Consider the following 24,793-nt stretch of genomic DNA (forward strand, 5'->3'; position numbering starts at 1 on the left):
TGCGTTTCAGCTAGTAGCAATTGATTATTAATCTAGCAAAATCTAGTGCATTTACGATGTTACCATAACGATACAGTCGCTTCATACCGGCTGCGTCGAGCGTGTGGAGGGGCGCTGGCTTCAGTTTGTTGTTGTGCTTGTTGCGAGATGTAAGCCTAACTACGGGAGGATGTTGCTTTTGCCACCGTACGAAGCTGTGTTATCGTAAATACGGACCGTGGTACGTCGGGTTTCAAGGTAAGACCTGTCTCCGTCCCTGCACCATTTCTCTCATGGTGTGTTAGTTTACAAGCCGGCGACAGCAGCTCATGCGAGTCACCTATGCTCGTGTGCGAATCGTGCATACACATTCGTTTTCAACCAGTATTTCGCTGCTAGTACGCCAACTAGCGCGTTTACAGCAACGCGATCACGTAGTAACAAGATAGTTTACTACCGACAGCATGGAAAAATTCTGGTGCTGTCCGGGAAAGTGCTGAACGCACGCAACCGAACTGCGTACACTGACAGATGTTTGTGTTGGATGTCGTCCAAACTTTTCGCATCCCTGCTTATCTGACAAAGACTTGTTTACACTTGTCGTTTATATATAGACACACCGAGATTTTTCATTGTAAGGCTATCTTTTGATAAGTCGTGTCCGAGTAAGAGGATGCGAAGGCACTTGGACGATTGTCTATCGCGGTCGACGAGAATACATTCACGCTCTTTTTTTTCTGAACTCGACCTAAACTTTCACTCGGACATTTAGCCGTTCTGGTCTCCAATTAATTGTCATTTCAGCTAGTCATTGTTAACTCCGACGCGCTCAAAACACCTAGGCGTCTTGCGCAAGTTCCGATTTCTCCCCAGACGCCGTCATCGTCAAAGTGGCAAAACACCAAGAAAGCTCGCGCTGGCACCGCCTCAAGTTTATTCGCGTCGTTTGGGGTTATTTTTATTCTGATTCCCCCGAAAACTCGTTTTAAACTGCGCGTGCCGTGATTGAAAAATTGCTGCGCGGTCGAGGGCATGTTTGATCAGGCTCGCCGTTCAGTTACTCCACCCATTATCATAAGACCGGGTGTGTTTGTGCATTCAGTAAATGCAAGCGCCTCCTCAACCCTGAATGCACTGCACGTTTTGAGAAAAAAAAAAAAAAACTTGTCTCCTTAAACATTTGACGCTGCAGGTTCTGGAAAGTCTTGACAAACTCAAGTGTTTTCTCTCATATTTGCTTTTTTTGCCCTTTTTTTTATTTTTGCACCCATTCATGCAGGTTGCCGGGATGACCGCTCGCGTAAGCAACTCAGTCACGTCAAAGTTACGTAGACTGGTATTTGTTTGGCTAGGGCCCTTGTGAGCACCACCAGCATAAATGCAAGAGGCAATACAGAATAGTGTTTATGCCATTTTGGCACCATATGTAATGTTAACCATTGGTAATATCACACTTCTGCTGAAGGAAGCTCAATCTCGCCATGGCTGAAAGCAGTTGGCGTCACGGGGCCATGTCAAGCCATGTTAAGGCAGGTAATTTCATGATAGTTTAGTTCTGCTGTATACAATCAGGTGTAGTATCATTAAGAAACAAATGGCAGATGCACCGTTTTTGATGGTTGAAACGAACGTGTTCCATCACTGACACAAATTAAACTCAGTGTATCATTACGCGTCTGTTAAATATGTGGGTCCCACACACTGCCGTGTTTCAGTTTTGTACCTGTCAGAGCCTAGGATGGATGGATGAGGCTGAACCCTTTAAATCGAGCGGTGGCACACGCCACCTTGCCGTAACTATTAACATATTTTATACTTTGTGGAGGGTGAAATTTCACCCCTGCCTTGATTTTAGCCGCCAATCAGATAACCTCCGTTTGATTATTTTTACCCGCTTAAAGTCTATTTTGCCTCCACTGTCCGTAAACCCCAATGCTTTGAAAAAATTAGCCCCGTTGCTTTGTACTGGGTTAAGCCCTTTACAGAAAAGTATGAGGTGTTCCGCCGTTTTCCTCTCCACACGCACCGCACAACGTGTCTATACCTTGGTACTTGACTCGCCTAGTGTTGTGCACTGTAGCGCCCTCTGGTATGCTATCATTGCAACTCTACATGTCGCATAATTTTGTTTACAATTAACCTAAGCATTGGTTTGAGTTGAATTCCTGAGAATTTTTTTCTAGCTAAAGTTACTTGGTGTAGTTCACAGAACTCGGAACCTTTAGATAGCAGCATGCAAGTACATTGAATGAAAAAGTTGTGAATTCTGTGTGCTGATTTCTTAGCCTCACTGCCTGTGCCAGGGGATAAAGAATCAGCTGCATTCATTGAGCGAGAGCAGACTGCAGTGCTCAAAACTGCTGAAAACCGTGAAACACGCTTACAGTGCCAAGAAAGACGAAAACAAACACGAAATGCACAGGATGGGCTCCAGACATCAACTGGCTTTGCTGCAGCAGTGATGACATGCGTGAAACACACACTAGCTTCAGCACTTGGAAGTGCATGTCATGTCTTCCTAATTGCCCATCGCATGCGTGCGCTATACATCCTCTTGTCGGAGTTACCAACTTCTTTACTCAACATTGCTAATGCACTTATTGACTCTTGTATGTGAAAGGCCTCGTATAGCAACCTGTACTTTTCAGCCATATATCTACCCAGCACATGTGTGCTGTCAAACTTAAGCGTGTACGGTTGCCTTTTGCAATGGTCTGCAAGATGACCAGGTCCTGCTCTACCATTTGAACTTGCACAGGCTGCTCCCTCAGCCTGTCATTAAGACACCTCCCCGTCTGTCTGAAGTAACAGTTGCCACAGGAGAGCTGCTGACAACTATGCGAGGGCTTAAGGGAGCACTATAGTCAATAAAAGAGTACCGAGACACATTTCTGAAGTTGTAGAAAGTCTGCCGCACACTTTTTGCATGTAAAAGGAGGACGCTTAGCATGTTTGAAGGTCGGGGGAACACTTGTAAGGCATTTTAATTTCATAGTAAAGTTGGTCCCGAAATGGTGGACTTGGCATCATCAACGTTATTGGGATGTCATGACACAGAGCTAAATTTACTGATGTCTTGTAGCAATAAAGCTAGGCATGATGATGTTGCTCATAAAAAGCAAACAGCGGTATTGCGCATGTTCTGGCTGTACTTGAAACATGGGGTAGCCGCAGCGATTGCAAGTGAGCCAGCATATTATGACATACCATGACAGCCTATTATGACACATGACGTTGGCACCAACATCGAAGCTGGCTTGCAGAAGAAAGTGTTGTAGTAATATGTTTAGGGGCACTCTGATGCTTGTCACTGTTTGTTCTAGAATTTAGAAAGTTTCAACCTTCATTTACTGCAAGAAAGAAAGTAAAAATATTAAGTCAATGCTCATTTTAAATAGTTCTAAGGTCAGTTCATACAGACACTACAAAACCAGTAACATTAAGCACCATAAGCTTTGACAATGCTGCAACAAGCTAAAAATACATCATCTTTTATGAGTGGCTGTAGTCCGGTATTCAAGCTCTTAACACTTAACTAATGACATGCCTTTATGCGTGGTCTTTTTCTAGGTAATATTCAGTTCAGCTGCCGTCACTAGCTCTAGTTTGCAGTTAGTTCTTAATGCATCTTGGAATATTTAGAGTTTGATTTAATGCGCTCTCCATGCTTTTGCCTGGTACAAATGAAAAGGGGTTTGGAGGAGCAACAATTTTTTGGCACAATATTCATGTCCTCTGCCCACAGCAAATACATGTCGAAATATTAGGCTACAGCTTTAACAAGTCCTGTATTCTTATGGACAAATGCAAATGGGAAAGTTTAAGGTAGAGCACTGCTTGCCTGTAGTAAGTAATGAGTGAAATTTCCGACCACTGTGTACTAGTATTCGTCGTCTTTAGGAAAAGGAAGATGTGAGCACATGACAGATAGCCCTATCTGCTGTTCGTTGCGTGGCACTGTGACGACATGCGAAAACTGAAGGACAGAGTCGGGGCCATTCCTTCTATTGCCTGCACCTCTTCTTGCACATTTACTTGTTTCTATGTTGTTACTGCTTGCGAGCGGAGAATGAAAGAATCTGATAGATAGGGATCTTGCTACCTGTCATACCATTTACTCCAATTGCTTGTGATGCTGCAGCATATAGTACGTCTATCAAATTCGAAAAAAAAAGGATGGTCTCATTCGCGTGCTTGCCACAAGAAATGGTGATGTTAAAAATGCTTAGAAATGGGGGGGGGGGGGGGGGGGCTAGCAAAAGATGGAACGGCGCTCTTCTCTCCTCTTGTTTTCACATCTCGTCGTGGTACAGCACAACATATTGCTGACGAGGCTATTTGCCACATGCTTGCATGCTTAGTTTCATAAAGATGGCAATAGTGTCTGATCTCCAACGGTGGTATAAGCCCAAAACTGAGTGTATGCACCAAAGTCATGCAAGCAATGGTTTGTTGTCATGATGTTGCTGCGGTGAAAGCATTCTAATTGGCACTCTCTCGTTCGCGCATGTCATTTATGCACAGCAGTGTTAGTAGTACCCTACTTCTGAAAGACGGTGAATTTCCTTGTGGTTCCACTTGTTTATTTTTCAGATGTCTGAAGCGGGCTCCGATGCCGAAGTGAGCTCGGATTCGGACATGGGTTACGATGACTACTACAATTGCCCAGAGGATGGGGAAATTGACCAGCAGGACCAGAAGAAGCAGGACCCCGAGTACTTTGAGTTTGAGTGCCTATTCATCGAGGATGTTGAGCGACTGCTCAACGAATCCGTCGAGTCTATTTGTGCCAGCCTCAGCGTGAGTTGCAGCGCCATTCCAATTCGCCCAATTCCACCTTGTGGTATTATTATTATTATTTTTTTTTAATAGTGTGTTAGTGTACGCTGCAGATTACTTTCATTGCTTGACCAGTTGGCTAGACTACAAAAGCAGGTGTCAAAAGAACCTTGCAGTATTACAGTATGCCCTCTTCTTGCCAGTGTTATTTTCATGTCGCAAGCCGTTTGACTGCGACTGCGTTAACCAGATAACATGTCAATAGTGCCAGTATGTAGTAAAGTTTTTTTTTTTTTTTTCAATTATTAATTTATATTAGGTGAGTCTTTGAAATGTTTAGGGGCCTTCTAGGTGGTACATGGCATTCGAAACATGCTTTCTTTCCTTTACCTTAAATGTTGAAGTCTGAGGTTGTAGAAGTTGCTGTTATGGAGCCAATGAAACTTTATAAGCAATTAGAAAAAAATATTACGGTGTTTTTCTGCCACCAGTAAATAATGACACTGATGAAGCAAGGGATGCAGTAAAACAAATGTTTGACAGCCAGAATTAATTGATGCCTGGCTATGTAGTGCTTGTCAGAATTGGTCGTAGCAAACTGTGACCATTTTGATGGTGCTCTTTGCGCTCAGGTGATGCCCTCGCTGGCTAAAGTCTTGCTCCACACCCACAACTGGAACGCACAAGAGATCATCCAAAAGTACAAGCAGAATGCAGCGCAAGCCCTGGCCGATGCGAGGATCAAGCCATTGCGATCCGCTGCCGTGGAAATGCAGGTGGGAGGCTTAATGCATCTTCGCACCAGGGGCTTTATAGACTACCGTATTTATTCGAATATAAGGCGAGGGGGTGTTCCCCCAGAATTTTTAGCCTCGAAGTCACCCCCTGCCTTATAAGCGAATTTTGCCTTACAGTGTGGCTTTATGGCAGCGCTCGCCGCGGTGCCGTGAAGCCACACTATAAGGAGAAATTCGCGCTGCCGTGAAGCCGCACCTAAAGGCATAATTTGCATAAAACCCGCACCCTGCGTTTTGAAGCTCCCCTCCCCCTATTTCATGGTCGCCATTTTGAATTTGGGCTGTGTTAGTAATTCGGTATTTCAGGCGATCCCCGCCGAGTCTCAATGATCTGTCGGCTACTCTGTATTGCCTTGTATTGGTGTGCATACTAAAGTTTTATGGGGGGGTTCCCCCCAATTGCACCCTCTCCTTATAATCGAATAAATACGGTATATGCACTCTTGACAAGCCAACAGCACCTGCATGTGGCACATTGAGGGATGATACAAATGCCTCATTAGCAATAAGCTCTACACCCAGCTCTCTGTTGTCGAACCTGTTGTACTTATGAGTACCGACTTGGAAATTTTGTTTCCTACTTTTTTTCTTTCTTTTATCTTACGTAGCTGTAGTAGACTTCATAATTACGGTATGAAGACTGAATTGTTCGAAAATGCCACAGATAATTAACTACATTGCTTTTTAGTCCACAAGTTCAAAATGCATCCCAAGGGCAGCATGGCATTTGCCGTGTTTTAGCAAAGCATTTTTTGTGACGTCCAAAGGTTTAGATGCTGTGGCCGGTGGCGGCGCTGCATCCAATTTCTCTGAAAGCACTTGTAAGTTCCGCTGCCATGACCGAGGATGGTTGCGGGACACATTTGTTGCCGAAATCCACTGCACAAGACGCGGGGAGACGCTGCTCCGCATCTCTTATCGTGTGTCACCGTTTTATCTTGCAGTTTCACCAAAGCTTTGCTTGCACAGTGCCCCACAGTATGTGAGATCTGCTTGAAATAGTCAAACTTGTATATCGCAATCTTGTTTATTTCAGGCAATAAGAAAGAACCCTTCAGTCCAGTGTCCCATCTGCCTGCAGAACTTTGCTGGGGAAAGGTTCAGGGGCCTGGCGTGTGGCCACTACTTCTGTGCAGATTGCTGGGCCATGCACTTTGAGATACAAATTTTGCAAGGCATTTCTACAGGTGCGTCTTCCTTCCAAACTTTGCAAAACCAACTGCTTCCAGAATGACAAGTTCGTAGCATTTAGATTCAGGTGCCTATGGAACACAGTTTCACACATTCTTTTTTTTTTTTTCTTGGCAAAGTGCTTTTTGAACAGTGCAGATGCCCTGCACAGTTGCAGAAGGGAGGCAATCACGGTTGAGAAATTTAATCCTAACTGGGCTTGATCACAATCGAAGGTGCCCCATGTATTACTCTATTCAGCTGTAACATGTACCAATGAGCTCAAGTTAGCATTATGTTGCTGGAGCCAACGTTTTGACAAGATTTCACTCGGATACTTGTCTTCACCAGAGCAACAGTTGTTGCCCTGATGGAGACAAGCCAGCTTGTGAAAGTGTTGACTCAAGCCTGAGATGTCCCTTGTCTGCATACTGTTGATTTGCTCACTGCGTTGACTTAGATGTGCTCTGCAGACAAGGTGCTCGTCTTGTGTAAATGTGCATTGAAGTAAAAATAAATAAAAAATTTACTTGCTGTTGCTTTTTCCCATGTGCACCTCAAGCCATTGAATGCATGGCACAGTTCTGCAACATTCTGGTACCAGAGGATTTTGTCCTGAGCCTGCTGAGCAAATCGGTACTGCGCGAGAAATACCAGCAGTTCATGTTCTCCGACTATGTTCGGGTGAGTGTGGTCATGCGTTAAGGGGGGGGAAGGCTACACTTGAAAGACTACTTTTTTATTTGTGGACAGATCTGAACGACATTTTCACACTTTGTTTATTTTAATGTGCAGATTCTAAAAGTGTAATTAATATTGCATAGGATAAGTAGTTTCCGACATACTCTAAAAGCACTTTATAAGCTGGGTCCTTTGTTCGCAGGAAAATTAGCATCTAAACAGGAAACCCTAACGCAGTGGTTTGAGTATAAAAACTATATAGAATGTTCAGGGAGTGTCATAAGGTATTATTCAATGTTCTAGGCTAATCTGAACAAGAGTTAGAGCTCATCAAGGTTGTGAGAAAAAAATGCCATCTTGACATGTCAAACCTGTGACCCATTTCAAAAACTTTTTGAGAAGAGTACTGCTTTGAAAAGGGGCACATTGATTACTGCATACATTTCTCTTTCTGGCAAAAAAAAAATATGCTGATAGCTGAAATAGGACAGAAGCTATTTTACCTTCAAAATTGGAAGCCTGTCAGAATTGTTGTTTTGAGAAATCAAGGAAAAACATTCTGCAATATCTTAGTTTTGTTAATTTTGGTATGAATTGAATGACATTTTAACAGTATTGTTCAGTTCTTTCTGCTGATTGCAAGTATCTAATTAAATTTTGTATATCTGCATTAGAACAAAAGATACGAAATTTTTAATACAGAAATTCAGCCGATTTCTTATGGGACTTTTCAAAAACTTAACTTTGTCAAAAACAAAAGCAAAGTATATGGCAAGCTTGCTTGTCACAGCATTTCTGCTTTTGTCATCCTTGTTGGATATGTGAAAGAACGGACGATCATTTTCAAGGCGTCGATGCACCATTCGTGCTTGCCACAGGTAGAGCACTCCACACAAGCTTGGCACAGAGCCCGAGAGCCCGTACTCTTTGGCGTAGTCCCTTGAAAGCATCACCACTTTCTTGCCATATACGGGATACGACGGATAAATCCACGATTGCAAATTGAATTCTGCGGTCGTTAACGTCCTTTTTTGTATCGATGCCCAGCAACTCGAACTTTCGCTCCATTGCAGACTGCGAAGCCAGGCGCGTTTTTGTGTTACCGGCGCTCGCTGCGTGCTCGCTACTTTCTTCATTCGTGAAGAAAACGGTGTCTACATGGTCTGTGCCAACACGCGAGGCGTAGGCAGCCGAAGTGTTGACGCTAGACGTGCCGGCACGGGTTGCAGCTCGGAACTCGATCCGGGAGTATCCCAGGCCTAGCCGCCTTCCGTCGTGCATTTCACTGCCTACTTTCCAAACGCTTGGCGTGTAGTAACCTTGAGACGAAGATCCTCTCCAGGCCTTCGGGCAGCGATAAAGGCACCTTATCAAACGTCGCCCAGGCGCAAGCGGCAGAACAAGCGTGAACAGGGCGCGATGAAACCGCAGAGATAAACAAACGCACCGAAACGCGATATCGGTCGAGCGCATGAGAATCGGCACGGTGAACGGTGCTAGGCCAATAGGAGCGAGGCGCGCGGGGGGTGTGTGCGCTTTGGCCAATCAGCGGCACGGATGCATCCTTCAGAAATGACGCGATAGCATCGGTTTCCCCTTGCTGCTGCCATTTTGAAACGACGCAAAATGCGCACAAAGAAAACAGCTTCCAAACAAGCCCAAGATGGCGGCCACCATCCACCGCATTCGCAAATGGCGACGGTGCGAAGGTCGAACATTTTTGGCCAATTTTCGCTAATTTCGCATCCACCCTGGCCCGTATAAGTCCAGTTTTTTTCTATTTTCCAATTAAATTTATTTTCTATATTTCGCGGAGGGATTCTTGAATGTATAAACATAGCGAAAATGCACTTTTCCAAAAATGTACTTTTTTGCAATTTTTTGCCGTTTCAAGACCCGCGTCTCCCCTTACGTGGACGTTCAAGAGGAACAACTGAATCAGTTTAGACTGATAAAACGTACTTGTGAAAAGTTTATTTCAGAGCAAGAGGTTCGTTATGATACTTCGTTACATAGCAGGCAATGCTGTGAAGGCTAGGAAGACTTCTCTCTTTGTTCCTGCTCATGACCTAGAAATAGTGTGTCACGTATAAAAAGGTAAGGGTACGCGTTTTGTAATTCGATGTAACATTAAGTCTTGCGTGTTTAGGTCACAAAATATGACGTACTTATTATATGGAAGGCATTGCCAATTTGAATTTATTTACCACCGAACGAGCGTAGTGACACGTTTGTGACCAGCAGACACATTGCACCGGTTGCGCTCGCTACCAAAACATAGTACATAGCCTACGGGAAAGCACGAAGGTGCACAAATAATATGTGGCTTGGCGTAACCTTACGTCTTCGAGTTGTAGTTACAGTGTATGAAGCAGTTGTTGCATTGAGAGCATCGCGCATCAGAAACGACCGCCCTCCAAAATGTGCAGAGGGAGACATTCGATGGTTGCACCACTTGCATAGCTTCTGCAGTGTTGCCTGCTATGTACAGCATGGAGTAAAGAGAAAATGAAGCCGAAACTTTCATTATTTGAATTTGGGGCCAAAGCCTCAGCGCCGGTATGTCGGTGTGACATCATGATGCTTAACGTATTCTCTCATATTTCGGCTGTCGCGGCACAGTAAAAGTTGTCGAAACTTGCTGTGCTCGTACTCAACAGAGTCATCCTGAATTGCGTTTCTGCCCTGGTCCCAACTGCAACGTCATTGTCCGAGCCAAAGAAAACAAGAGCAAGAGGGTTATCTGCAAGAACTGCAAGACGACGTTCTGGTAAGTGTTCTCTGTTGTACGCGGTGACTGAGACTTGCCACCAGAGTGCACTGTGGGAGTGGGTATAGCGAATTTCTTGCTGGTTCTCACAGATGTGCCCGACTCACCTTGCATGCCACATTCTCTTTAAGGGGGGACGCGGCTTTCGCATCGCGAAAAATGGCTGAAAAATCGATTTTTTTGAAAATCACATTTTCAGTTTCTGTAACTCTTATTCTATCTGATTCCGAAATATCATCACTGAAAACCAAGCAGAAGTGGTCTAAAAAAATTGTTGTATCAGCCAAGGTGCCGAAAAATTGCGCGGAAATCGCGAAAAAACGGCGTTTTTCAAGCCACGATATCTCCGGAACAGCGCAGCCGAGCGCCGCCATCTTGGTCTCGTTGGAAAGCGCATTTCTCCGTCTTCAAATCTGCCACTTCAGCTATCTCCTCCATACAGAAACAAGCACACAAAAAGCAAATGATTGAAGGTCGTGCCGGAGCCACCGATTGGCCACGCCCGCCACGTGACTCCAGCGCGGTTCGCCATTGGTCCGGTGCTCGCTCCGTGATGGCGTCGTCTGCTCCGCTTGTTGCGGTCTCCTCGCGAGCTCCGGACAGTTTCCGTAATCTCGACGAGTGTTAAAGCAGGCGCTACGCGGACATCGCAGTAGCGTGGCCGATTCCGCTTTTTGTGGACGTCTCAGACCCGTGGCTAAGCCTTTCGCGCGTAGGCGTCTCCGACTCGGCGATGAAGCACATCGCGCGCGGACTTCTCGGATCCTTGCCTAAGCATTTCGTGCGTTGGCGCCTCCGACTGCGCGACTAAGCAAATCGAGCGTCGACTCCTCGAGCCCGCGGCTACGCATTTTGCGCGTCGGCACATCGCTCAACAAGTGTCGACTCCTCGGACCCGCGGCTGCGCACTTCGCGCGTCGGCACCGTGAGCGTCGACTCCTCGAGCCCGCGGCTAGGCATTTCGCGTGTCGGCATATCGCTCATGGAGTGTCGACACCTCGAGCGTCTATTCCTCGGACCCGCGGCTAGGCATTTCGCGCGTTGGTACCTCGGACTGCGCGATTGAGCTTACCGAGCGTCTGGACCCGCGACCAGGCATTTCGCGCATCGGCACCTCGGACTGCGCGACTAAGCTCGTCGAGCGTCTATTCCGCGGACCCGCGACGAGGCATTTCGCACATCGGCACCCCGGACCCGCGACTTGGCACATCGCGCGCCGACTCTATTATTGTAATGCCACGATATCTCGTAACAATACCTATCATCATACCACCCCTTTCATTCATAAAGAGAACCTCATCATGAGCTCTGTTCACTAGGCCACTTGGGCTGGCACAGACACCTGGCTGCAGAAGTGAGGCATGATACAAAAGTACAGGCTGGAAAGCACCTAGCAGCTGCATTGCTGCCTATCTATCAGTGGCTCTCCTAACCTCCATAGCCATTGTCAATGGAAGATGATTCAGAAGGCTGCTGAGAGCCTTCATTCAGTACCATGGTCGATTCTACCAAAAGAAAACAATGCCTCACTGACTGCACTAGAGGCTGCTATCAATGAGGCAGTCTGCAGATACAACGCTAGAACTACTGTATATTTATGCCCACATAGTTCTGCACCTCACTTGGTTTAAAACCCAGGCACCATGCTCTTTGTAGAGCAGCAGTAAAGAATGCCATACAAACATGAAAAAGGCAGAACAAAGGCTCAGCAGACCAGAGGCCACATGTCCAAGAAGCCCGACATCACAAAACACATCAAAGATTACAACTTTGGTGCGTTTTAGAGAACTGAAGAGAAGGTGCAACTTTGAAAGCCGTTTTCTCAAAACTGTTTTTTCGCCTTTCTGCTCAGTTTCTGGAGCTGATTTCTTCGTTACCGTTTAGCCTATTTTGATTCTGTTTTTTTGTCACGTTCCTTGGACTACTGTGCAGGTCGAGACAGTCTCGCATTTTTATCTTGACTTTTTATAAATTTATGGCATGGCTATTCGTTCACCCCGAAAGTGTGCTTGGTGCGAAGGTAACTTGAAAAATGACTGTCTAAAAAATTTGTGTTGCGAAAAAAAAAAGTAAGACTGTCACGACCTTCAGCACGCATTGAGCTATGCAGTCAATACTCAACGAGCCTTCCATCATGTTTTTTAAGCTCCCCAGGCCCTCCAGAAAGTTCAAGAGAGAAAAATTCTGCTCAATAAAATATTCTCAAGGTATCACTCTGAAACTTTTATGGAAGTATCAGGGAGACATTCTAAACATTTGTGCCAATTTTCATCAAAATCCATGGAGAAATCGGGAAGTTGATTTTCAAAGCCACGTCCCCCCTTAACATTCGTACATTTGATTGGTTGCTTTCAAGCCTTCAAGTGTGCTTGGAGGCATGCTTTACATTTGCAAAATTTAAATCGAACAAGCGGAGCACATGCACCTGGTTGATTCAGTGCACTATGCTCCAGCTCAAAGCACTCAGAGGCTTACTCGGGACAGGCTTTCTCTGGATCCAATCTTGAAAAGGCTGAAGCCAAAGCACAGTAGGAGCCAATCCAATGTACCGTACATAAGGTGGTCTTCTAACTTGCGCATTCATTAGGCCTTATAAATAGTAGGCTTCTTTAATGGGTCGCTCTAGCGGCTCTTCCGAAAATGTTGAAATAATGGCTGGATTGTGTTTCATGAAACAGCAAAGTGAAACTGTGTCTCGTGCTGCCATTATAGGCCACAGTGATGGCTTCTCAGGCAATACTGGCAAAATCAAGCGCATCTGGCAAATGATGGCCCATGCAGTTCTTGCATCATGCCTGAAATTCCAAGATGTGTGAAATCTTTCAAACGGTTGGCTTGCTGAGTGACAGTGAATGCAGGGGAAACATTCATGATGATATTTCTCGACTTTTAATGTTACCATTTACTTGAGCAGAAATTAAATGCTGCATGGCTGCATAATTTGGAGTAAGTGATTAGGGCACAGAGTGGAACATGGCAATAAAAATTTTCTTGGCATGTGTGAGCCTCAAAAACCCTGCAGAAGCTGCCCTTTAGAACAATCACCATCAGTCCTTCAGCATTTGTTTAACTTGGCGAAACTTGGGCTTATCATAAGTGCTCTATTGCGTTTTTAATGTGCAATTTGTTTGTTTCTTCTGGACAGCTTTCGGTGTGGGGGAAACTACCACGCGCCGGCAGACTGTGATACAATCAAGAAGTGGATCACAAAGTGTGCCGACGATTCCGAGACTGCCAACTACATCTCTGCTCACACTAAGGATGTGAGTGGTGCAGATTCAGTGCTTTCCTTTTTTTTTTTTATGCATTACTGTAAGGACCCACATATAAATAAGACATTTTTTTTTCTTCTAGATTTTAGCAGGTTTAATTTGCTTCTCGTATTATATTTGGATCCGGAGTCTTTTGCCCACTTGTATGTATTTTGGGGCACCCATCTGTAGTTTTGGTTTCGTATAAATTGCAAGGAAAGCACCTATCCTGTTGTCACTTGGTGCATGCTTGGAACGCTGAGTGTGGCAAACGGATGGCATTTGATGAGATTCACGCATTCCACATGTGGCCTATGATTGTTCACTGTTTCCATTCTCCCGGGCTAAACAATGGCAACGCCATGGAAGCAGTATTTGGCTGCATTTAAATGAAAAACTATTCTGCTGCCGACACCGTCAGAAACAGTGCCACAGAACAACAATTTGGAGCGACCGATTATATGCCTGTTATCACGATTTATTGAACAGCTTTTATTGAATTCTTGTAATGTGATGCCAAGAAAAGGAACAGGAGTCTTCAGTGACATGATTATTCGGAGAAATCTACAAAGAACGTACATGTGGGGATATACTCAATGCACCTTGTTTCAGGGTCTCTATTTTTGCTTGTATTTTGAATTTAGGATGTTTCTATGTGAAAGCTCTATGCCTGCTAAAGAAAGAAAACGTTTCGTTTTTTTGTATTTTAGATGCCAAACTAAATGGAAAACGGAACTTGTAACATTTCGTATCAGAACAACATGAACAAAAATTTGGCAGGATAGATGAGCTAGGATATTTATCTATGCTCTTTTTATAAAGTTTTTCAAAGATAAAAGGCCGATGATATGTATTCAATGAGCTGCTTGTTGGGTTGATCACAGTACTTACAGCTATCATTGAGTATTGCATGTTTCATTCTTTCTTTCTCTTGCAGTGTCCAAGGTGCCACATATGTATAGAAAAAAATGGGGGTTGTAACCATATGGTAAGCAGTCATTGCTTTGTGTAGTAACATGTTAACTTCTAACAGTGACTTCACTTGAGCACTTTGAAGGCCTCCAAACTGGTAGTTTGTTAACTCAACAAAAGAAAAGTAGGCAGTGCTACACAAGCTGTTTCAACAGCCATCAAATCAATAGTCTATCAAATTGACTGAGTTGTGTGGAACTATAATTGAAATCTCGAAGGCCTTAGAGAGAACTGGAAGAGGGCACTTCTGCCAATAGTGTGCGAATTAGATTAGTGACTTGGAAGCCATGCTTTCGAAGAAGAAAATAGTAATGAGAAACAATGTTGTAAAATTATTTTTCTTGCAGCAACAACTAGTGCTAGTCCCGTGCCTTGACAAGAATACTTCAGCCAACAGGCACAGTGTTGCCAGAGCACTCAAATGCAACTGACAGTGATAAGTTCTAAATGTGCGACCACAAAATTAAACTGAATATAGTACATTATTTCAGTGTAACATTTTAAGTTTTACATAGTGTTGTTAAATATGGTTGTCACTAGTGTTTTTAAACACTATAGAACTGGTGTCATCCTAAGAATTCATTCCAAGTGGATCCGCCTTGCGAACTCCTCGGCTAGAATTTGTAAATTGCAATATGGGCCATGAGGTAATTAGCTGAAAACTGAATTAGTAAATTTTTGTTAATGAGTCGATTAGGCATTTCAATTTTTTTTACAAGTTGTGCTGTCTTCCACAGGCAACAATAAGTTTTGAAAGTGTTTGCTTAAACACCTGGGCATATGGCAGCAACCATCAATGGGTCAGAACAAGGATGTGCTTCAAAAAAAATCTCCCTGTTATTTCATGATTGCTTAGTTGTAAGCAGGTAGACAGCGCAAGCAACACAATGTGATTGTATACTCTGTGTCTCTAATCCCATGCACTGCAATCGAAGGCTAGGGCTTCTGTAAGCCACTCAGCAGCGAGAGCTGGCTGCGTGTTCCAGAGAGGGAAGGCTTGCCTATTGCGTGCTAATAAATAATAATCTTTCCGTGAAACTTCCATTCAGTCGGCGTTGCACAGAATACGATTGGTGGTTGATAATGGAGGATCACTTCTAAATCTTCTTTGCTGGTTGGCTGCACATGCACTGCACAGGTTCGGTGAAATGAGTGTAGTAGTGTGAATGTGAGAGGCGTGTGCCATTGCGAGTTCAGGTTCTTAAACATTCTAAAGAGTAATGGAGTCCTGACGTCACTTTTATTTTCTCACTTGGTTGGCGAGTTTTTATAGTTTTCACTCGCATTCTGTTAATTTTAGCTGTGGGAATTAACTGGTGAACCCATGATAACGCAGTTGTCCTTGCTTTTTCTTCTTTTTCAGCAATGTTACAGTTGTAAATATGATTTTTGTTGGATGTGTCTCGGAGGTACGTGTGCTTGCCCGCTTTATGTCTGGCATTTTATTTTATGGCTGAGCATAAATGTGTTAGCAGTGGAGTTTATGATTCATAGAGCTTCTGATAGTTTACCTAGTGGGGCAAGTGGTGATGTAGCGTGCATGGGAATGCTGGAAATGGGGAATTTCGGTTTTGCATATCTCTCAAGAGCCCGGACACACTGTGGTAACTAACTAATGTTGCATCTGTCGTAGTAGTTCAGTGTGCTAAAACGGCATGAATGGTGGTGGCATTGTATTGTGTACGCAGTTTTTATTAGGATGCAAGTGCAGGGTAGTCCAGTAGGTAGCACAAAAAGTAACAGTTTAATATATGTTACTGAAGATGCTCTTATTTGTTGAAATTTTACGTGATCCTTTCTAAAGGGGCACTGAAGAAAAATGTTAAGTCAAGATAAATTAGTTTGCACTTACAGATAGTTAGGCAGGACCTGCCATAAGCAGAGCCACGATAAGTCTTTGAGGACACAAATACGAAGGACAGGTGACGATGACATTTTTTAATGAAATTCCTTCACCAGCTTTATTTTCTCTGCATCAGCACTCTGTAAAGTCATAAATTTTAGAGGCTTCTGCTTGGGGCAAGTTTATTATCTGAAAACAAAAAAGCGTTAATGGCAGTTAAAGCTGCGTGAACACTTATCCTTGTAACTTTCATGAACTTTCACTCCTGCTTGCAAAGTGCTCAAATGCGTGAAAATAGTCTGACATTTGTGACGTCGCACATTTTTGCTCATTGCGGCATTGTTCTATGGTATTGGAACTCTTGGTTCTTCCTCAGAGAAGCTTTATGCAGGCTCTGATGCTAGTTAGGAAGCGGTATGTTATTTGCTCAAGTCGAGGAGAATTGCACTTCAGATTTTCTTGTGAAATAAGAATAGCGTAACGGCTTTCTTTAGTGCATAATAGGTTGCTCCAGTAAGAGTTTGTCATTTTTCTTTGTCCACTTAATGATTCTATGTTGAGGTTATTTCGAATGTTTTCTTCTCTATGTTGATGTCCCTCGAAATCTCAATTAGCAAGTTTTTTTCTCATTCTCAAAAAAACTGATGGCTGAAAACATAGCCCAAGTTGTGCATGGGTTACCCCATTAACTGTGAACGCCCTCTTTTCATTGCAGACTGGAGGACACACGGTAGTGAGTATTACGAATGTAGTCGGTATAAGGAAAACCCCAACATAGCCAACGAATCCGCCCATGCGCAAGCAAGGGAAGCGCTGAAGAAGTACCTCTTCTACTTTGAAAGGGTTTGTACACTCGTGTATGCATGGCTACCTTATTTGCACGAAGATAACACAAGATTCTTTTATTTTATGTTTGTGTGTGCATGTAAAATTACCATTTTGAGAAAACATTTCGTGTCAATTTCAAAACCACATGCTGATTGTAACGAAATTTTTTACTCTGGGATGCCTTTTGGCGCCACCTAGTTTACATTGCAAAGACAGAAAGGTTTGGTGTTTGGCTTGAGCTAGTACAATTGCCAACCGATAATTTGCACTGAGTGGAAACTGCCTTAAGCCTGAATAATTGGGAGTCCGAAATAATGAATTTGCCAAAAATAGGCATTTATTTCCCAAGTGACCTAAAAAAAAAATTCTTGACGAGTTTCTGCATGGACATGTGCATTATGCGACCTGTTCGGTCTGTATTTCAACCACTGTTGTGCTGCCGCTACAGGTAGATGAAAGTCGGTGCATGCACCTTATGTTTATCGATCGTCAACTTGAATACAGCATGACTGCGCTCTAATATGCGAGCTGTGCAAGCAGCCTGGAGTGAAAGTGCGGCGTTTCTCTTCCTTGACCAGTGGGAGAACCATGCCAAGAGCCTTCGTCTGGAGGAGATGACGCTCAGTGCCATCAAGAACCGCATCAACGGCAAGGTGATGGCAAACGAGGGAACCTGGATCGACTGGCAGTACCTGCTTGATGCGGTCTCTCTCTTGGCCAAGGTGAGGAGTCTGTCCTGCTCTCTAGGGCCTTGCTCCAATGTGTCTAGCAAGGTTTACTTTTCACGGGCACGTCTCGCAAAGTGCTTGTGGTTATGCTCTCAAGCATCCTTATAGGGCAGCTATGGGAGCTTTTAGAGGTTAATGCATGTCAGACTTGTGCTACAGGTTTTGATCTGCGACCTCACCGTTTGTACTACCCGCCATGGTTGCCTAGTGGCTAGGACATTGCGCTGCTAAGCATGAGGTCGCGGGATAAAATCTTGGCCACGGCGACCTCATTTCAATGGGTGCGAAATGCAGGATCACCAGTGTACCCTGCATTGGGTGCACGTTAAAGAACCACGTGTGTTCAAAATTGATGTCCCCCCACTACGGTGTGCGTCATAATCAAATTGTGGTTTTGGCACGTAGAGCCCCAGAATTCATGTAAATGTGGTATTTAGTTTCCATCTAAATAAATTATGTTATGTGCCATGCCTGTGCCTATTGGATCGTAATCTTCTACCATCCCTTTGTTTTAGCTCAACAAGCTAACGGTGTCACGATCTCAGAATAGCGTACCCATTGTAGATGTGAATCTTGAAGTTGCTCCATGTGAGAAATCTTGCAAGAAACAATGCGCTAGCCAGTGCTACTTGGATGCATAGAAGTTTTGCCAGTTATGGATGGAATGTCAGCTATTCATCACCTGAAACAGCAAGGCACTTCAATCACAATTTTGATTGTTTTCTATGCTTCTAGATTATATTGGACAATATCCAAAAGATCATTGTTCTCGTACTTTACTATCAGGAATGCCATATGTGTCTAAACATCCTATAGTGTAGTTGGTGCACATTGTTAAAGGAAATTCACTTTCCATCGATGATGTTTTTTTTTATTGTGCGGCAGAATTATGCTATATAGGATATATAATTTTCTAGAGTGTAGGATAAGTTCAGAAACTCTGGGAGTCGGTGCTTGTCCTTCCGCATGGGGCGACGCCCTAAAGGGTGGAGACCGCCGGCGGAGATCGACATACACTTGATCACTAAGAACGGCGCGGAAATACCCCGCAAAGACACCATACGCGTGCTAGGCATGCTTATCTCGGAGAACGGCAGGAATGCAGCTACGATACAGAAACTGCAACAGCACACCGCTGCCACCGTTCGGCTCATTCAAAGGATCTCGGGCAGGAGGCATCAAGGAGGACAACCTCCTCCGGCTATTCCATGCCTTCCTTCTAAGCCATGTCAATTACGTCGCCTCCATGCACGTCTGGAGCGCTGCCGAAAAGGCCAAACTCGGAAGTCCTTATTAGGCAGACTGTCAAAAAGGTCTTAGGGCTCCCTTCTAGAATGAGTACCACAAAGCTCGAGGCGTTGGGCGTGCACAATAAGCTCGACGAATTAATAGAAGCGCAGCGCACTGCCCAGATTTCCAGGATTTCGAGCACTGGAGCGGGCAAGGCGATTCTAGCCAGAGCAGGCATCACCTCTCCCCTGACTAAGGAGAGAGCAGTTCCATTGCCAGACACCGTAAGGTCGACGATCACGGTTTATCCACTTCCACGAAACATGAATCCGGTACATAATCAGGGTAGAAGGAGAGCGCGGGCTAAAGCCTACCTCTCTCTGCTAAACAGCAGAAGAGAAAACGCGCTTTTCGTAGACGCATCTCGTTCGGGACCAAATAGCTTCGTGGCCGCCGTGGTAGACATGAGCGGCCGCACCGTTAGTGCCGCCTCTGTAAGGACCAAGTCCGTCGGGGTAGCCGAACAAGTCGCCATCTCTCTGGCATGAACGGCTAGAGATCCATTCCTCATCTTTTCTGATTCCATGACGGCCGTCAGGTCATTCAACGCCAATCAAATCTCTTTGGCTGCTCACAGCATTCTCACTCACAAGAAAGTATTTCCTCACGAGTTGACGTGGTTTCCCGCCCACATGGGCGCCTCCGTCGACGGCATCGCCAATCCCAACGAACTGGCTCACGCTCGGGCGCGAGGACTCATTCACCGCCCCGGGCAAACAAGCCTCCCGCCCACTGCGGGGGAGGGAAGTGGCGGTGGCGCCGACGGGGACCCGTTGACTACCTTTCACGAGATAACTTCGCATTACAGACTAGACAGGAAATCCTTCACGGATCCGCATAGAGAATTAACTAAGAGGCAGGAGATAGCTCTCCGACTCATCCAGACTGAATCTTTCCCGTCGCCGGCCACCATGGCCATGTACACGGACATTTCACCTAACTGCTTGGCATGTAATGAACTCGCAACCTTTCCTCATTTGATGTGGCGGTGCCCCCGCTTACGCGTCTCCACAAGGAAGCATCACATCAACGAGATGGACTTCTTCCACTGCATCGCAAGCTCAGACCTTGCGCACCAACTCCGGGCGGTCCAGGGAGCCTGTGAAGCGATCGGGAACCTTTGGTTCCCGACCCCTACGCGGGTGATGCCCTCGGCGGGTTCCTAGGGACCCTCTTCCCAGGACGCAAATAAAGTTAATCTGTCTGTCTGTCTGTCTGTGGTGCTTGTCCTCGTCCATCTTCATTATCCATGCCTGTGTGTGCTGTTCCTTTGTGGACTTTGCCTTTTATAAATGTTCCATGAGCATTTGTATGAACATGCATGAATGACAAAAGCAGGCCAGGTACTGTAGATTGTGATGGGAAAATTGTGGAGTCCGACATCGCTATGGTGAGACTACCGTATTTACTCGATTCTAAAAGGTTAATGCGTGGATTTGAGGAGAGACCTGAGCGATGAGCACGAGGTCGCGGGATCGAATCCCGGCCACGGCGGCCGCATTTCGATGGGGGCGAAATGCGAAAACACCCGTGTACTTAGATTTAGGTGCACGTTAAAGAACCCCAGGTGGTCCGAATTTCCGGAGTCCTCCACTACGGCGTGCCTCATAATCAGAACTGGTTTTGGCACGTAAAACCCCATAATTTAATTAATTTTTTTACTCGATTCTAACGTGCCCTCGGTTGTAACGCGCACCCCCGTTTTTCGTGACAAAAAAAAAAATCCTTCACAGTACCACGCACCTCATGCTTTCATACAGAAATACAACTTTCTCTCATTCGGAAAAACAGATTTACTCCCGGTACACTAAAGTTGCGATGAATAAAAAAAGTCACAGTTTCGCCCGAAAGGCGGAGCATCAATTGAAATAGCAAATTAGTAGACCGCTATACGAAGTAGGGATAGCAGTTTTATCGGCCGTATAAACATGCAAACATTTGCTTACTAAATAAATTAACAAGCACGGTGTCACGCATGCACAAGCAAACATGAACACTTCTCGCTCGTTGACCGTGGAAACTCGCTGTCAATACACTGGAGCGACGAAGCGCGGCGAGCGAATTGACCTTCGTGCTAGCATGCGTCTCTCTTCAACGCGACCCGGAGAAAACACAGCACGCGGCAGACTCTCCACGTCGCAGATCGCTTTCAAGATAGGGCCGAGGCGATAGTATCACCGAAGTGGATCGTCGCAGAATACGCCCTGCTTCGGTGCACTGAAACCTTTCCGCGTTGCTTTGCTGGCGAAAATCCTCTCCTGTTTTCGCCAGTCCCGCACGTAAGTTTCAGATTCTCCGAACGCCCGTGATGCGGCCCGATTTCCGTCCGTCTCCGCACACATGATCACTTTTCTTTTAAGTGCGGCATCTTGATGAACTCGGCATTTTATGGTGATAGAGCAGATGCAGAAAACGGGAAGACAAGACGGTAGACTAATGCCCAAGCACGTGTACTGCTGCACATGGAGGAAGCTACGGCAGCTAGGCTAGAATGTAGCTAGGCATGAAGCGTGTGCGAGGTGGCCATTCTGAAATGCTGACGGCTATATGGTAACACAGATTTAGGGTCGTACTCGATTCTAACGCGCATGCAATTTTTGGACCTGTTTTATCGGAAAAAAAGTGCGCATTAGATTCGAGTAAATATGGTAATCTTTTGACATGTTTTCAAAAGCTTGTGTACCACGGTCAACGCAGGGGCAGGGGTGGGGGGTGCATAGCATATGCAGCGGTTTTTGGACAAGTATGTGCAACCCCCCGTTAAATATATTCTAATGCATCTCTTCTTGCAGTGCCGTTACACCTTACAGTATACATACCCTTATGCCTACTACATGGAACCTGGGCCTAGGAAGGAACTGGTAAGCCCACATCAATTTTTAAAATCTTTTAATAAGTGTGCCCATTGTGTTGGCTGAGTGGCTGTCGTGTGCTGCACTAGCAATATGTCCCATTAACATGATTGTGTACTTAAATCCTTACCCTAGCCTACCCCTTTAAGTACTTACCCTAGCTTACCTGCTTAAATACTTACCCTAGCTCGTGAAAATTAATCTGGTGCTCTCCTTGGCACTTCTCATAGCTAAGGTATTGCTTTCAGTCATTTTAATTGATCATTTGATTGATAAACCAATTGGTCAGTCAATTGATTTCTTTTGAGTCGTGTCCAAGATGTGTGGCTAAGGCATTTTGTGTGGAGCTGTTATTGTCACAGTCAGCAGCATGAAGAGGTGCGCAGTGAGGGGCATGAATGATAGCCATCCGATGTTGCACTGCATGCTTTTAGGAGGTAGCTGTTTTTTAAAGTTAGTGGGCAAACACAGCTTAGACAGATGCACTCGTGTTCTCTAAATGAATGCAACGAAAGACTATATGTGGGTGCATGCACCTGAGCATGGTTCTGTTTCTGAAACAACTGTCAATTGTTGTTGACCTGGCTACCTGCCTTAGCTGACCAAGGTTTAATTCTTAGAAACTCATAAGTAGAAGCCACATGGATTGTATTTCCAGTGTGTTTTCAGCATAGAATAATCGCTCAATGTTGATGGGCCCATTTTGTTGCACTGCGCAGTGGCCTTGCTGTTAATGAGACCAAAATGTGTGCCACACCGTTTCTGCATTAGTTTATAGCTTCGAGGCACAAAGCTTGGCCAAAATTCCAATGAGGCCATTGCATAGCCTATTGTGAAGGCTCCGACCCAGTGTCTGAAAACACATTGCCAATTTGTTCCATGTCGTTTCCACTTCAGTGTGTTTCTTAAATATGCTAATTGGCTTGGAGAATCTTTACGTGAGGGAACACAGTTATCGCTAGCCCATCAGAATACAAGAGAATGGTATTCCAGGATAATAAAAATAAAGATGACATGTTGTGATGTATGTCTGTTATCATAGTGTAACAGACGGCTGATTCTCCATTTTCCTGCATTGTCCATATTTCTGCACACTGTTACACTATAAACACATGCCGACTGAACTAAACTTCTATATTTTTTGCATGCCTACATTGTACAGTGCAGTCAATTGTTAAAGGGAACACATTACTAGAGCACATTTTCCCCTCTGGCAAGTTCCAGCTTTGGATTATTTGTGGTTTTTGGTGCTGGCACCTTTCTACACACCTTTTCATTGCATTGGCATAGCTTCAGCTGGCACTTGCAGCTACTGCACCACCAAGGTAAGAGCCGCACATTAGAGTGTGTTCCCTTTAACTGTGGACTGCACTGTACGTGGCCACTCACTTATGCAGTGCTATTTTTCTTATCACAGCTGTCTGCGTGTATCCTCCCCCTGTTCGATTTAATAAAGTTGAATGAGATTAGTATTACTGCTATTAAAGGTGACACTGTAAAGCATTGACAACTTTGTAGGGTTGTGCGAATAGTGGATTTTGAGTTCGTAGGAAATAGTGACATCGGCCGAACATTTTCGAATCGAATATCGAATAGTTGCCGTTGAAAAATCTTGGCTGCAGAGTGGTATGCAAGATAATTATTGGATACGTGAAATGATTAAGTGGACTAATTTATGAGAATCAGACCACAGTTAATTCAAGTATGACTTATTTATTGGAATGCATTTGACAATGTTCATGTTGTTCACTCATCGCTTTCTTTCGGAATATTATAGTTAAAATGTTTTGAAATGCTGTTTGAGTTTTCTCACAAATAAAAGTTTCTGAGCAATCTTGAAGGTTATGAGAAATTTTTAAAGGTCTGAAACTGGTTTTTCTAACTTAGTGTCGTGATGCGGCGGTAATGAGAAAAGAGTGCTGGCAACCAGGGCACCAAGATAAACAAAGAGAGCTCGTTGCTCAGTTTCTTTTGCCCATTGATAAACAAAGTTGATGAAATGACCACAATTAATATACAGTCAACATCCGATTTTTCAGACTCCCCAGGAGCCGCGATAATGTCCAAAAAATCGGGCAGTCTGACAACATGAATGCACGCCTTTTATTCATTCATTCATTCATTCATTCATTCATTCATTCATTCATTTTATTTCGGCATTATGGTACATTATAGCATGTACAAAATGCTGGGGGCACAGACTAAAAGCCAAAAAAGGCTTGACGGGGTCTGTACCCAATAATTGCACTGCTCCCAAGGGCTCATATCGCCACAGACAAGTCCGAAATAGCTCTGAAGGCCTGCCAGTACACTTATTAAGCGTATCGGTGCTCGTACCGAGATAGGAGACGGCGGGTGCCCGCATGTATAATTAAGGAATACGTGTCCCGTGACATTTGCCCCTTCCCACTCTTGGTATGCTTCACCGCGTAACACTGCTCTATTGAGGCGAAGTTGACTTTCGGTGACTGACATTACGCAACGGAGCTTCAAAGTCATTGGTAAGGATCACAAGGGCGGAGTCGGCGCCATTTCAGTTTGCCAACAGCGGTGAACTGCTTCAGCGAAAAACACAGCACCGAACAGCAAGAAATTTGATAGCGAAGTTCGAAGTAGCTAGGCCTAGCGTTGCCGCAGTGGTAGCTACGGCTGCTCAGCAGATCTGATTATTATACAGTAAACAAACTCGCAACCGTTTGTGAATACTTCGGAAAGCACGAATATTGCAACCGCTTTCGAAGCAAATATTGAATAGCGTTATATTCGAAACTACTATTAGAAAATTTGAATATTTGCACAATACTACAACTTTGATATTTAATACCTTGGGTACTGTGCATGTTGACTCATATT

The 24,793-nt window shown here is 44.6% G+C and overlaps 1 protein-coding gene across 1 annotated transcript in view; it reads left to right on the plus strand.

The window, feature by feature from the left end:
* The first annotated feature begins 82 nt into the window (after positions 1-82).
* LOC119465741 (potential E3 ubiquitin-protein ligase ariadne-2) overlaps positions 83-24,793 on the plus strand; it is a 30,323-nt gene continuing 5,612 nt past the window's right edge. Inside the window, exons 1-12 of the mRNA XM_037726208.2 lie at positions 83-237; positions 4,573-4,779; positions 5,391-5,534; positions 6,592-6,742; positions 7,288-7,409; positions 10,067-10,176; positions 13,322-13,439; positions 14,365-14,415; positions 15,763-15,808; positions 16,958-17,085; positions 17,649-17,792; positions 21,881-21,949. Of these exons, the coding sequence (XP_037582136.1) occupies positions 4,573-4,779; positions 5,391-5,534; positions 6,592-6,742; positions 7,288-7,409; positions 10,067-10,176; positions 13,322-13,439; positions 14,365-14,415; positions 15,763-15,808; positions 16,958-17,085; positions 17,649-17,792; positions 21,881-21,949 (1,290 nt within the window). The 5' untranslated portion in view covers positions 83-237. The remainder of the gene's footprint in view (positions 238-4,572; positions 4,780-5,390; positions 5,535-6,591; positions 6,743-7,287; positions 7,410-10,066; positions 10,177-13,321; positions 13,440-14,364; positions 14,416-15,762; positions 15,809-16,957; positions 17,086-17,648; positions 17,793-21,880; positions 21,950-24,793) is intronic.

This window comes from Dermacentor silvarum, chromosome 10 (assembly GCF_013339745.2).
Source record: "Dermacentor silvarum isolate Dsil-2018 chromosome 10, BIME_Dsil_1.4, whole genome shotgun sequence".
NCBI lineage: Eukaryota > Metazoa > Arthropoda > Arachnida > Ixodida > Ixodidae > Dermacentor > Dermacentor silvarum.